At 39.0% G+C, this 13860-nt stretch overlaps 1 protein-coding gene across 50 annotated transcripts in view; it reads right to left on the bottom strand.

Moving 5' to 3' along the window:
- The window catches only part of LOC145277786 (uncharacterized), a 212418-nt gene that overhangs the window by 161616 nt on the left and 36942 nt on the right, over positions 1–13860 (bottom strand). For all 50 annotated transcript variants that reach the window (XM_080129551.1, XM_080129552.1, XM_080129553.1 and 47 more), the window contains exon 4: positions 3564–3745. In XM_080129551.1, the coding sequence (XP_079985677.1) occupies positions 3564–3745 (182 nt within the window). The remainder of the gene's footprint in view (positions 1–3563; positions 3746–13860) is intronic.

The raw sequence follows: 13860 nt of genomic DNA, 5'->3' as shown, positions 1-13860 counted from the left end.
GTCATGGTAATTTTGTTTGATTTTGTTACACAGAAGAAGGGAGAGTTTTTTGTGGAGTTTGTAGAAAGAAGAGTTCTTGCTGAGAAAGTTTTAGAGGGGTAAACCAGAGTTTGAAGCTCAGTCAAGCACCTACCATGAAAATGCCGATAGAGTAGGAAAAGACTAGCAACGTCTTTTCTTTAAGAAAAGAGACTGCAAGAAAGAGAAGAGTTCTTCTATTATCTGTCCTTCTGACGCCAACACTATATACTATAACCTCTATTACTTATATTATTGTATTATCTTTTAATGCTAAATTCAGTTTACTATACTATTTCAGATGATCAATTCGAAGGAGGAAGTAATGTAATATTCATTCTGTTGTCATGAGACCGTCTTCCAAGGCATTATTTCTTTCCAGAGAAGAGGTGTAGTATATCATACAATCCACTCAAGCATTGTATCCACCTTTGGGAGTACTGAATTCATCCCATGTATTACCGTCTTTATTGAAGGGGGTGTAGTATCTGTTCTATTGTCATGGAACCATCCGCAGAGGCATTACTTTCTCTTGGGGCTGCAGTGTGGTATATGTTCGGTCATCATGATATCACCCTCCTAGCCTAGTAAATATATACTATCGGAAGGCACATATATTTGCTCTCATTATCTCTTAATATATGTTTATATCAATTATATTTATTTCAGTTTTTAATTTGTATTTTTTTATTTGATTGTTTTATTAAATGTATAATAGGTTTTAATATAGCATAAATAGTTTCGACAATTCTATTTATTTATCAGCAGTGAGAGGGGGAATCTATCACTATACTTTCCCCATAACATGTCAATTGAACTTAGATTAAGTAGAATACTTAATATTATCATCATTTTTTTATGGCGAGTAGACAGTGCATTCTCACTTCTCCTTATTTGTCTCTCAGTCCTCATTTACAATGAGTGATTTTTTTGACAAAGGGAAAAGAAAAAGCTGTATTCTAAGTCGGCAGTATTTTTGCATCAACAGTAGCCTGAGATGTCGGAAATTTTCTGTTTCTATTTCTATCCTTGTGGCTATGTCACTAATAAGGGTGCTGGAGGTAAACCTTTTATCTGGGCTGATGTTATCTGCCTGATAGTCAGGGACCCGAACTTTGGATTACCAACTATCTGCCCTATCAGCAGGTGCAAAGTACTGGGGCTACTGTATTGCCATTTGGTGAATGGGTTCTGGACCATGCAGTAGCTTTTGGTGGGGCTTCTCAATGCTATATTAGTGGGTAATTGTTATGGCTTTACCTTATCATGTGCTACAAAAAAATATATAAAAATTTCTTTGTTCCTTTTTCTCTCTTACTTTTCCTCTCTGCCCTGCTCTAACCAAGTCTGTTGACCTGTTCCATAAATGCCAAAACTTCATCATGAAAAGTCTCCAGAAAAAATGCACGATTTAACCCAGAACTCCAACTTCCAATGTAAACCCCCACTACCATGTCTTCTTCTCCAACATCAGGGGTCTACCTTCCGACCTTCCAGAAGTTGAAATATAATTACAGGAGACTAAACTAGACCTATTATTCCTAAGCAAACTGGTATTTGACAGACTATTCCCAAGATGAGTTCGTAATTAAAAGATACTCAAACTTAACTTCCAAATCTGACCCCCAAGATCACCATAGGCATGGAATATGTGCTTACATTAAAGATGGCTTTCCATGTGGTAGAGACATCTCCAGAGAAGATCCTAATTTACTGTATATGTGCTTTCGAGTTGCATTTACTCACACAACTGTGTTTATATTTGCCCTCTATCACTCCCACAACAGCGGAGTTACTATCTTTACGAACATATCTCAGAAAATTGACCACATCCTGTCTGCTCATCCTTCAGCTAACATTCACATCTGTAGAGACTTCAATGTTCATAATGTGGAATGGTTAGCCCACTTAAACAAGACAGATGATGAGGGGAGGTTCTGTCATGATTTCTCCATTAGTAATGACCTCACTTAGATAACAGTCCGTCAGGATGCAAGTCTCCGAGACCTTTTTCTTACAACTTGCTCTGAGCTATGTTCATCTTCCATTCTGTCTCCACTGGGATCTTCCAACCACTCGGTTGTATCAGTTAAGATAAAAACATAATGTAATAAGTCCTCAGGCGTACCTCTCCATCATATAGTATATCGATACTCTATGGCTGACTAGGATAGCTTCCATACATTTATATCAGATCTACCTTTGCACTCCATATTTAAAAAGAATGTGTCCTCTATAGTATCAGACCTGATGGAATGGTTAATTGTAGGTATAGACCGCTTCATACCCTCCAAAGAATTCCAGCAAAAACCTAACAGCTAGCAGTGATTCTCTTCAGAATGTACTGCTGCCATTGCGCACAGAAATCACTTTTTCCATTGCTTCCAACGTAATAGATGTACTGAAACTAAAGCTGCTTTCAGGACTGCCAGCAACCACTTTAAAGGAGTAATAAAGAATGTGAGAGAATTGTATGTTCAGTCTGTTAAGTCTAAAGTAGTTGAGCAGTGACTTGGTTTTGGCAAATAGCAAACAAAGTCCTGAATAGAAGTATGTGCTCTATCCCAACCATCATTAATGGACCTGAGGTAATCTTGTCAGGATCAGACAAAGCCAAACTCTTTGCCAAGAACCTTGCAGCTACCCTATGCAACCAAAATAGGTAGATACCCTATGCAACCAAAATCGTCAACCCTTCATATTTCCTCTTGTATCAGAAAACATGCTATGCAACATATCTATATATATATAAAAATGTAACTCTTGGTTCGATCGTAATTAATAGTCTAAATAACCACTGGACAGATGGCTTCCACATTTTGGTATAATATGTTTACTGTACCCATGCGTGTTTCTATATATCCCTTTTTAATTATAACATTATACTTAATTTTTCTATAATAAATAGGTGGTTTTCTTTGTATGGATAGGCCATTTTTTTTATTTGGGGACAATTATTTCACACCGCGTGCCATCATGTGACATCACTAAATGGAACTTTTATATACCAAATTGACTTTTTTCGTTTAAAAATGGAATTATTTCTCTTTCGTTAATATATATATATTTTTTTAATGTTTAGTGTTTTATATATATAAAGTACAATTGTTGAATGTTATTCTCTTGTGCATGAGTACCATTCTTTTTAATTTTATCTTTTGTTCAATTTTTGTGTGGGCTTTTAGCGATTGCAAACTAACAAATTTAACCAAAATCACTATGTCGTGTTTAACAGTTCCATTTTCTAGATACATAGCTGTAGAAATTACATAGTCATACTAGATGGTGTATGCTTATTTCCAACTGTTCTTTCTTGTATATGTTCCCAGGACTTGCTGTTACATTCAGAATTCAACTTTTACAGATGGTCAAATGTATAAGTTTATGAATGTGCAAAGAAATACAAGACTAAAATGACATATTTGCACCCTGGACAATGCCAGTTACGTACAGGTAATAAAGAGGGATGTGTATTCATACTTCAAAAGTTCATTAAAAATATTCACAATCTAAAAAGGAAAAAAACGTAACGATAATGTGCTTACCTGGGCAAACGATCTCCACAAATGCTATTTTCTGTCTTCGAGCACTTTCTTAAGATTTGTTGATTTGGACATGTATCACATGGTTTGCAACTTTTTATAGCAACCTCATCTTGATAAGTGCCATGGGGACAGCTTTCACATGAGTAGCATGACAGCATGCCACGAGCTGAGCGTTCAATTTTCTAGAAGAAAAGAAACAACGTATAAAAGAGTAAGTCAAAAGTTGTTATTCATTAGTATATATATATATATATATATATATATATATATATATATGTTGCCAGGGACGCTGAGAAAATGGTGGGATCCTTCTACCGCTCCAGAAGATATCACTACTGATACAATTCTCTATCTGTATAAAAGCCAAGTACATCCAAGGATTGAGTACTGCTGCCACATCTGGGCAGGAGCTGCTAAAAACAACCTATCCTGCCTTGACAGAGTACAAAATAGACTTTGTGGTTTAGTGGGGGATGCCCTTTTCTCTTCCCTGCAACCTCTCTCCCACAGAAGAGACGTTGCAAGCCTGTCTTTGTTTTATCGTTATTTCCATAGCAGGTGCTCATCTGAGCTCCAATCCCTCGTCCCCCCTCGCCCATCTTTCACGAGAAACACCCGTCTGGCTGCAAGTACTGTCAATAATTTTCCCCACTCTCTATCTGTGTCTAAATCCAAACGTAGATCCATGAGCAAAGCTTCTTTCTTAGAACTGCATGCCAGTGGAACTCTCTGCCGCTTGCCTGTTTCCCACCTGACTACAACTTGGATGTCTTCAAGTCCAACATAAACAAATTCCTGACAAACTGCCCCCTTAAGTAAGATACTCTATCAAAACCACCAATACTAATGATTACTACAATACTACCTCATTGATTACTGTACACGCAATAACCCTTATCCCTGAGTGGTCTTCGGGCCTTGATAAGTGGTGACGCCTGTAGTGTTATCATAGAACTACTTTCATACGCGTAACAAGGAAATCATGGCGTATGAATATTGATGTAAACCACCTAATACATATCGTATTCAACAACATGGCGTAGACCTCTACACACGTACCTTCGATCTCTCTTCCTATGTAAATATGTAATAAAGTTCTATATCAAATAAAACCACAACTTGGTTATCAATTACTTATAATAACAAACATTAACCAATGGCACGGTGGCAGTGAAATGGATACCGAACATTTATAACAGTTGAAAAAAAAACAAAAAAAACTTCGGCAACAGATACGAGAGGAAAAATACGTTTACAGAAGACAAAACAAGGCATGTAAACCAATTTTCATTAATTTACCATTAATGTGCATTTTATAAAACTTTGCTGTCATTCTCGTATATGCTATAAACACGTGTGAATTTTTGCACAATAGCAGACATTTTGAATTTTTGCCAACTGTTGTTGTCGTATGTGTTCCCGTAAGTATGTGTGGATTTTCACACAATAGCAGACATTTTGAATTTTTGTCAACTGTTGTTATCGTATGTGTTCCCGTAAACACGTGTGGATTTTCGCACAATAGCAGACATTTTGAATTTTTGTCAACTGTTGTTATCGTATGTGTTCCCGTAAACACGTGTGGATTTTCGCACATTGGCAGACATATTGAATTTTCTGTTTATTGAAAAAATACATAGCCGTTAATAATAATGTCTACCAATAATGACATTATTCCGTTTATGGACTGGGAAATGCCAAATCCAGCGGAAACATTTAAACTTTTTAAACAGAGGTTAGAACTATATTTTGCTATAAACAAAATAAAAACCGACCAACAAGTGAATTACATACTGCTAAAGACCGGCAACGAAGGTCTCAAAAAATTTAACACTTGGAAATTAACAGATGAGGAAAAACGTTCTCCCGACACTATTTTTAATAAATTCTTGGAGCATTTAGAACCTAAAGAAAACTTTAGGATTAATAGACTAAAACTAATGTCTTATAAACAAAAACAAAATGAGACAATAGACGACTTCGTCAATAGATGTCGTCAACTTACGTTAAAATGCTCACTAACCGACACTGAACAAGAACAGCGAATTATAGAACTAATTATTGCGAGTACCCCAATTGTCGAATTCCAGAAAGAACTATTACGAAAAGATAATACGCTAACTGGATGAAACCATCCGAATTGGTAAAACGTATGAGGCAACAAACGCACATATTAAACAGCTTAGAGAGATGTTAAACACCAATAACGGGGAGGACAATAGCGCCAATACTGACATACAAGCAATTAAAAAATATAAACAAAATAGAAAGACAAACAACTGCCTTAATTGCGGAAAAAGTCACAAACGTCGACGTGAAGCATGCCCAGCATTTGGTTCCAAATGCAAAACGTGTGGGAAATATAACCACTGGGCAACAGTATGTTTATATAACAGAAGATCAAGGTCAAGATCGCAAAACAGAGACCGTGGAAAACAAAAATCATTAAACATGAACCAGACCAAGAAAAAACACTTCATCCAAACTGATATATTATCCAGGAACAACAGCCAGGAACTAAATGAACAATTCGAAAATTTAACTTTTTCCACCATTAACACATCCTCTCAAACACAGAGAGATGAAGCCTTCGCTTATATAAATATAAAATTACCTAATGGAAACGGGACTCACAGACTACGAATTAAAGTCGATACTGGAGCCCAAGGTAATACATTACCAATTTCTACATTCCGTAGAATGTTTCCTGAGAAATTAACTACTGATGGCTGCCCAAAACTAAAAAAACAAAGTAAAGACAAAAAATTAATAGCCTACAATGGAACACCGATAAAGTGCTATGGCAATATCAGTATACCATGCAACTACCAAACCCCTGATTGGCACGAAAGCACCTTCTATATAGTAGATGTAAATGGACCAGCAATTCTAGGATTACCATCACTGGAAATACTGAAAATGGTCACTCTTCACTGCACGGTGAAAGAACAAAATATAGTCAAACCAATCAACAAAATCGAAGACTTGGTACAGATCTATCCAGATCAATTCGACAAAATAGGCTCTATGCCTGGACATGTCAGGTTAACAACGAGCAAAAACGTACAACCTCACATTGACCCACCAAGAAAAACTCCAATTGCCCTAAAGGACAACATAAAACAGGAACTAGACAAAATGGTCAGCAACAAGATCATTAGAAAAGTCACAGAGCCAACAGACTGGGTTTCCAGCCTAGCTTACTCACACAAGAAAGATGGAAGCCTGAGAATCTGTCTAGACCCAAGATGCCTTAACATTGCGCTAAAGAGACCACACCATGCAACCCCTACAGTGGAGGAGCTAACACACCACTTTGCAGGTGCCAAGCTGTTCTCTAAACTTGATGCCAAAGCTGTTTATTGGTCCATACATTTGGATCAGGAATCTCAGCTGCTAACGACATTCCAATCCCCTTTTGGCAGATACTGTTTCCAGAGATTACCATTTGGGTTTCTTCTGTAGAAGCTAAACTAAATGCCCGATTTTTCCAGGAGATATTAACCTAAATAACCAATAAATATTAACTACCCATGCGGGGTCGCAGAAATACCTGGATTAGGAACCAGGCGCGGGGCGAACCCCCTCGGAGCTGGTGGATCCGTAGGTCTTCCCAGGCCATCCGTCTAGGAGAAGGAAAACTCTGAAACTAAACCTAGGGGAGGGAGGTCTCTTCAGTCCTGGACGACAACCTTCCTAGAGCTGGTGACTCAAACAAATCACCGGTTGGCAAACCTAAACTGCTTAAGGAGGAGATAGACTCTGTCTATCGCCCGGCTTTCATACTCCTTCTTTGCCTATTGGCCAGGCGTAGAGGTACTATCACAGGGACTCGTCTGAATCACCAGTGGTTGACCTTGTTTCCTGACTTGGGCAATGAACGCCGCTTTTCCCCACTCCCGCCACATCCCATCCCCCTAAACTGGACACAGTAGGGTGCTTCAGTGCCATATATGTCGGTGCAGTTGGACTGGGCTGGCTTTGCCTAATGGATTGAGGGTACCGGATTGACAGTTCCTGGCTGCTGTTTCCGACTGATAGTACAGGAGCCCTAACTCTTTGGTAGCGCTTAGAGCGGCTGCTCCATCAACAGTTGTAAAATATCGGGATGTTTGTAGTGCCATGTCGCGCATGGAAAGGGACCCTGCACTCATCCCTGGTGGGCTTTCCTGAGGCCACAATCCTGTGGGTGAGGACAGCTGATGGTCTACTTGTATTGCATGTCTGGTATTCTGCACAACTACTTGTCCAGCACCCCCTCACTCATCCACCCTAACTGAAACTTTTAAATAAAATAAAATGAAATGACAGCTCAAGCAAAAGTTACGTTTAAACCAGGACCAAACTCAAAGAAAACCAACCTGCCTCCTCCCTTGAGGCTTGCATTTACTAATATCCGCGGGCTTAGAACTAACTTAGATGATGTTGAGTCATTTCTCCTTGTAAACACCCCGGATATCTTAGCATTAAGTGAAACTAACCTTCACTCCTCCATTCCCTCTAACCACTTTAACATGCCTGGTTATCTCCCACTCTACCGTAAGGACTCGGACAGACATATGCATGGACTTGGAGTCTATATTCGAAACACCCTCCCCCTAACTAGAGAAATAAAACTAGAATCAGAGGGCCAGGCCTTTATGTGCTTCAGACTAAATATGCAACACAATATTAGCTACTTGTATTTTCTCTACCGCTCTCCCTCAAACCAAGACTGTACCCTAATAAACAAAGTCTCAGACAGCATAGATATAGCACTCTCCCTCGATACTAGCGCACAAATACATGTATTTGGTGACTTCAATGTCCACCATAGTAACTGGCTAGGATTCTCAAATCACACAGACGTAGCTGGTAGCGCAACACATAGCTTCTCTATATCTCATTCCCTATCTCAATTGGTTACATTTCCGACACGTTTCCCAGACCAGTATGATCAACATGCCTCACTTCTAGATCTCTTTCTGACAACGGTTCCCAATGACTGTACAACAAATGCCCACAGCCCACTCGGGAATGCTGATCATGCTGTGATAATGGTAGAAATCAGCCTAAATTCTCACCCTAAAACTGAAGACCCACTACTCAAAACAACGAGGTATTACAAAAAGGCTGATTGGGAAGCCATCAGGGAGCTCATCAGAGATGCCCCATGGCAAAATATCTTTACTCTTCCAGCGGAATAGTGTGCAAATGAGACAACTGAATGGTTCAAAACTGCTATTGAAGCACATGTTCCCACACGGAAATACTATAGCAAGCCCCACTCTCCCCAATGGTTTACTTCTGCTTGTGCAGCTGCCATTTGTCAAAGGCAGCATGCGTTCCGCAGATTCAACCGACATAAGTCCAGCTCAAATAAACAGAAGTTTATAGAAGCTAGAAATAATTGTAAGAGAGTGATAGACACAGCTAAGTCAGATTACTCTGAAACCACCAGAAAGCGCATCGAAGCACAGAAATTAGGAACCCAGGATTTTTGGAAAATCTACAACAGCGTAGTTAATAATGGACAGTCAATTATTCCCCCACTAACAAACAATCATGAGGTTGCTTGCACGGCAACTGACAAGGCTAATCTGCTTGCCAGTCGGTTTGCCTCAAACTCCACACTGAACTCGGTACACCACTCACTCCCTGATTTTCCTCTGCGAACAGACGCCACACTTGACGATTTGAAAATCACCCCTTCTCAGGTACATGCTATTATAAAAAACCTAGACACCTCAAAAGCATGTGGACCAGATCTCATCCCGGCTGTGCTATTAAAAAAATGCTCTGCCGAGGTTGCTCCAGTTCTGTCCAAACTTTACAATAAATGCCTTAACGAATCTTGTTTTCCCGACTGCTGGAAAACCGCCTCTGTGGTACCAGTCTTCAAGAATTCTGGTGAAAGAACTGACCCACTAAATTATCGCCCCATTAGCCTCCTCCCGCTTTTCGCCAAAAATATTTGAGTCCTTAGTTAATCAAGTCCTAGTCCAGCACCTAACAGCTGCTAAACTCCTGACTGACAAACAATATGGATTCAGGCAAGCCCATTCAACAGCAGATATCTTAACTGTAGTTTCTGAACGTATATACCGTTCATTGGATAAAACAGGGGAGGGTAGAGCGGTGGCCCTTGATATATCTAAGGCTTTTGACAGGGTATGGCACGATGGTCTTCTAAGGAAAATTAGATCATATGGAATCACTGGAAGAATTCATAACGTAATTAAATCCTTCTTAAATAATAGAAAAATCAAAGTTGTCCTCGACGGACGTACATCCAAACAATATGACATAAATGCGGGAGTGCCTCAGGGGTCTATCCTTGGACCTCTATTGTTCCTGATATTCATAAACGACCTCCCTGATAATATTGTTTCGGAGATGGGTATATTTGCCGATGACACCACTCTCTATAACAGATATGAGGGGAAAACAAATGAACACATATCCAAGAAAATGGCAGAAACACTAGAGGATGACCTCCAATCCGTAGTGGAATGGGGACAAAAATGGTTGGTCTCATTCAATGCTGCTAAGACTAAGCTTGTTTCCTTCAATAACTACAAGAAACCTTCTCTACCACCAATAGCAATGGCCAAGAGCACATTGCCTGAAAGTACTTCTTTTAAACTCCTCGGCCTAATGTTTACAGGGAATATGAACTGGAATAGATACATTGAGAGCATTGCCAAGGCTGCTGCAAGGAAGGTTGGCTCCCTCTACCGTGCTAGAAAACTACTTACGCCTGCCAGTATCCTATACCTCTATAAGGCAACCATTCGCCCATGTATGGAGTACTGTTGTCACATCTGGGCTGGTGCATCTGCTGCTTGTCTCTCGCTCCTGGACAGGGTTCAAAAAAGAGTCGCCAACCTGATAGGTCCTGAACTGTCATCTAGGCTTCAACCTCTGTCCCATCGACGAGATGTTGCATCCCTCTGCCTGTTCTACAAATACTTTAATAGTGAATGCTCTGACGAACTGCAAACACTTGTACCTCCCCGACGTAACTACCCCCGACAAACCCGACAAGCTACTAAGTCTCATCCCTTTACAGTGGAGATCCCTAGGTGCAAGAAAGCCTTTTACTCCAATAGTTTCTTCCCCAGAACTGCGGGTCTTTGGAACTCCCTTCCGGGAATCTGCTTTCCCAACTGCAATGATATGCAGAAGTTCAAGTGTAATGTTAACAAACATCTTTCTACTCTTCTCCCTTCATAATGACCCCGCTAATTAATTCCCTAATAGTAGCCCCCTGCTTCAAAGTGGCACTGTGCCTTGTTTGGGGTGAAAATTGAATTTAAAAAAAAAAAAAAAAAGTGTATCCCAGGACATTTTCCAAATGAAAATGGACCAGATACTCGAACAAGTTGACAGAGCAATTGGAATTACAGACGACATTGTTGTCTATAGTAAAACGGACAAAGAGCATAATAAGATCTTGTACAGGCCCATGCAAGTAGCTGCAAAAAATGGTCTTGTGTTTAATTCAGCAAAATGCAAAATAAAATCAAAAAATATATCTTTCTTTGGAATGATATATAGTGAAAATGGTGTTAGGCCAGACCCAGAAAAATTTAAAGACTTACAAGACATGCCATATCCAACATGCAAAAAAGAACTACAAGAATTCTTAGGCCTTGTCACATATTTATCACCATTCATACCAAATTTAGCTGACAAGACACATACATTAAGAGGCTTGTTGAAAAAAGACGTACCTTTTCTCTGGGAAGAGCATCACAAGGTATGCTTTGAGATGCTTAAAACAATAATCACCAAAGACTCCACACTAACATACTTCGACACGAATGAAGTACCAATACTGCAAACTGATGCGAGTTTAAAAGGACTTGGAGCAGTATTAATGCAAAACAAAAAACCTATTACATACGCGTCAAAATCTTTAACAGACGCCGAGCAACGGTATTCGTGCATAGAAAGGGAACTTCTAGCAATTGTATTTGGTGTGCACAGGTATCATGTCTACCTATATGGACGGAAGTTCAAGGTACACACCGACCATAAACCCTTGGTCATGATACTACAGAAACCACTGACCAGTGCACCTCCTAGGCTACAACGAATGATGACCAAATTACAGGGATACCAGATACAAATAGAATACATACCAGGCAAAGAAATGACTATAGCTGATACACTAAGTCGTCTCCCCAGTACTCAAAACACTGACATGATCGACTTAGATATTCGAGTTGACTTGGTGAGATTCAGGAGCGAACGCCTGAATGAAATAAAAAAGGAAACAAAGTCTGATCCAATACTCAACCAATTACATGAAACCATAACAACAGGATGGCCAGACTCAATTAAGGAAGTACCACCGACAATTCGGTCATACTGGTCATACAGAGATGAGTTATCTGTCAGTGATGGCATAATCATGAAAGGATCAAGGATTATTATCCCTGAAAATCAGCAGAAAACTATCCTGGACCAACTACATTACAGCCATCAAGGTATCGAAAAGACACGTCTGCAAGCTAGAGATACTGTCTACTGGGAGTGAATTAACACTGATATTGAGAACATGATCAAAAAGTGTTCAATATGCCAGGAAAACCTCCCAGCACAATCAAAAGAAACGTTACAACCACACGACATCCCTAGCAGAGCATGGGAAGTTGTTGGCACTGACTTGTTCCACTATAACGACCAGGAATACCTCATAATTGCTGATTATTATAGTAAATTCCCAATCATACGGAAAATGAATGGCATGGCCACAAGCAACATGGTCATATCAACAATGAAGCAGATATTTTCAGAACATGGTATTCCCACCAGAGTTATTAGTGACAACGGACCACAGTACTCCAGTGAAGCATTTAAAGAATTTGCTCAACAATGGCAATTCGATCATATCACATCATCTCCAAGGTTTCCTAAATCAAATGGTTTCATTGAACGACAGATTCAAACCATTAAAAGAACAATAGTCAAAGCAAAGCAAGCAGGAAGAGATATTAACCTTGCAATGCTGTGTTTAAGAACAACGCCTATCAGCCACAAACTTCCAAGCCCAGCTGAACTTCTAAACAGTCGCATCATGAAATTGAACCTGATTGCAAAAATCACGAATCACAGATTTCCCAACCGTGACCATATCCACGAAGAACTAAAGCACAGACAGGATGTACAAAAAACCTATCACGATAAAACAGCCCATGACTTACCAGCACTTGTCCCTGGACAACACGTACGTATGTGGGATAACCAAACTGGAAAATGGAAACCAGCAACAATTCTCAGCAAATGTACAGAACCTAGATCGTACATCCTCAAATTGCCAGATGGATCGTCAAAAAGACATAACAGAGTCCATATCAGAGCAGATGGAAAAGCAACCCATAAACATGTTCACTTCAGTGACCAAACCCAATCTCAGTCTGGACTCCCTAACACAAGCATCTCAAACCAAATAAACACTAAGAAACACGCACCAAATATAACAAGACATGGTCGTGAAATCCATAGGCCAAACAGATTTAAACAATAAACATCTGAACAATGTTTACTACTTTTCTTCCTTCTGGTAAGGGGGATGTAGTGTTATCATAGAACTACTTTCATACACATAACAAGGAAATCATGGCGTATGAATATTGATGTAAACCGCCTAATACATATCGTATTCGACAACATGGCGTAGACCTCTACACACGTACCTTCGATCTCTCTTCCTATGTAAATATGTAATAAAGTTCTATATCAAATAAAACCACAACTTGGTTATCAATTACTTATAATAACAAACATTAACCAACGACAAGACGCCCATGTAAAAAAAAAAAAGTTTTAAAAGCCAAGATATATATATATATATATATATATATATATATATATATATATATATATATATATATATATATATACACCGGACATGCCAACAACTTGGTTGCAAAATAATTATACATCGAGGTGAGGAATGATAGATGAATAAAAAGTTGGACGTTATCCGTCTATTTGTTTGTTTGTTTTTCTTTGCTTTTGGCTTTTAAAACTTCCATATATTCTTTTACCAGCAATGCTTCAAGCAAACTAACATTTATATATATATATATATATATATATATATATATATATATATATATATATATAGATCTACATCTAACCCAAAATAACCTCACACCAACCATTAAATGGGAAATCCTTAGAAAATCCAACACATGTAAATCCCTAAACTCCCCATGTCTCCTCTGCCTAAATGAGAAACTCCTTATCTCCAATTTTAAAGACGGAGACAAATTACTAAACAAAAAACAGGAAACCACCATAAACT

This window comes from Euprymna scolopes, chromosome 6, assembly GCF_053919585.1.
Source record: "Euprymna scolopes isolate OS-2025 chromosome 6, ASM5391958v1, whole genome shotgun sequence".
NCBI classification, from domain to species: domain Eukaryota; kingdom Metazoa; phylum Mollusca; class Cephalopoda; order Sepiida; family Sepiolidae; genus Euprymna; species Euprymna scolopes.
The sequence above is the reverse complement of the archived record's forward strand: the minus strand, read 5'-3'. Positions and strand labels throughout refer to the sequence as shown.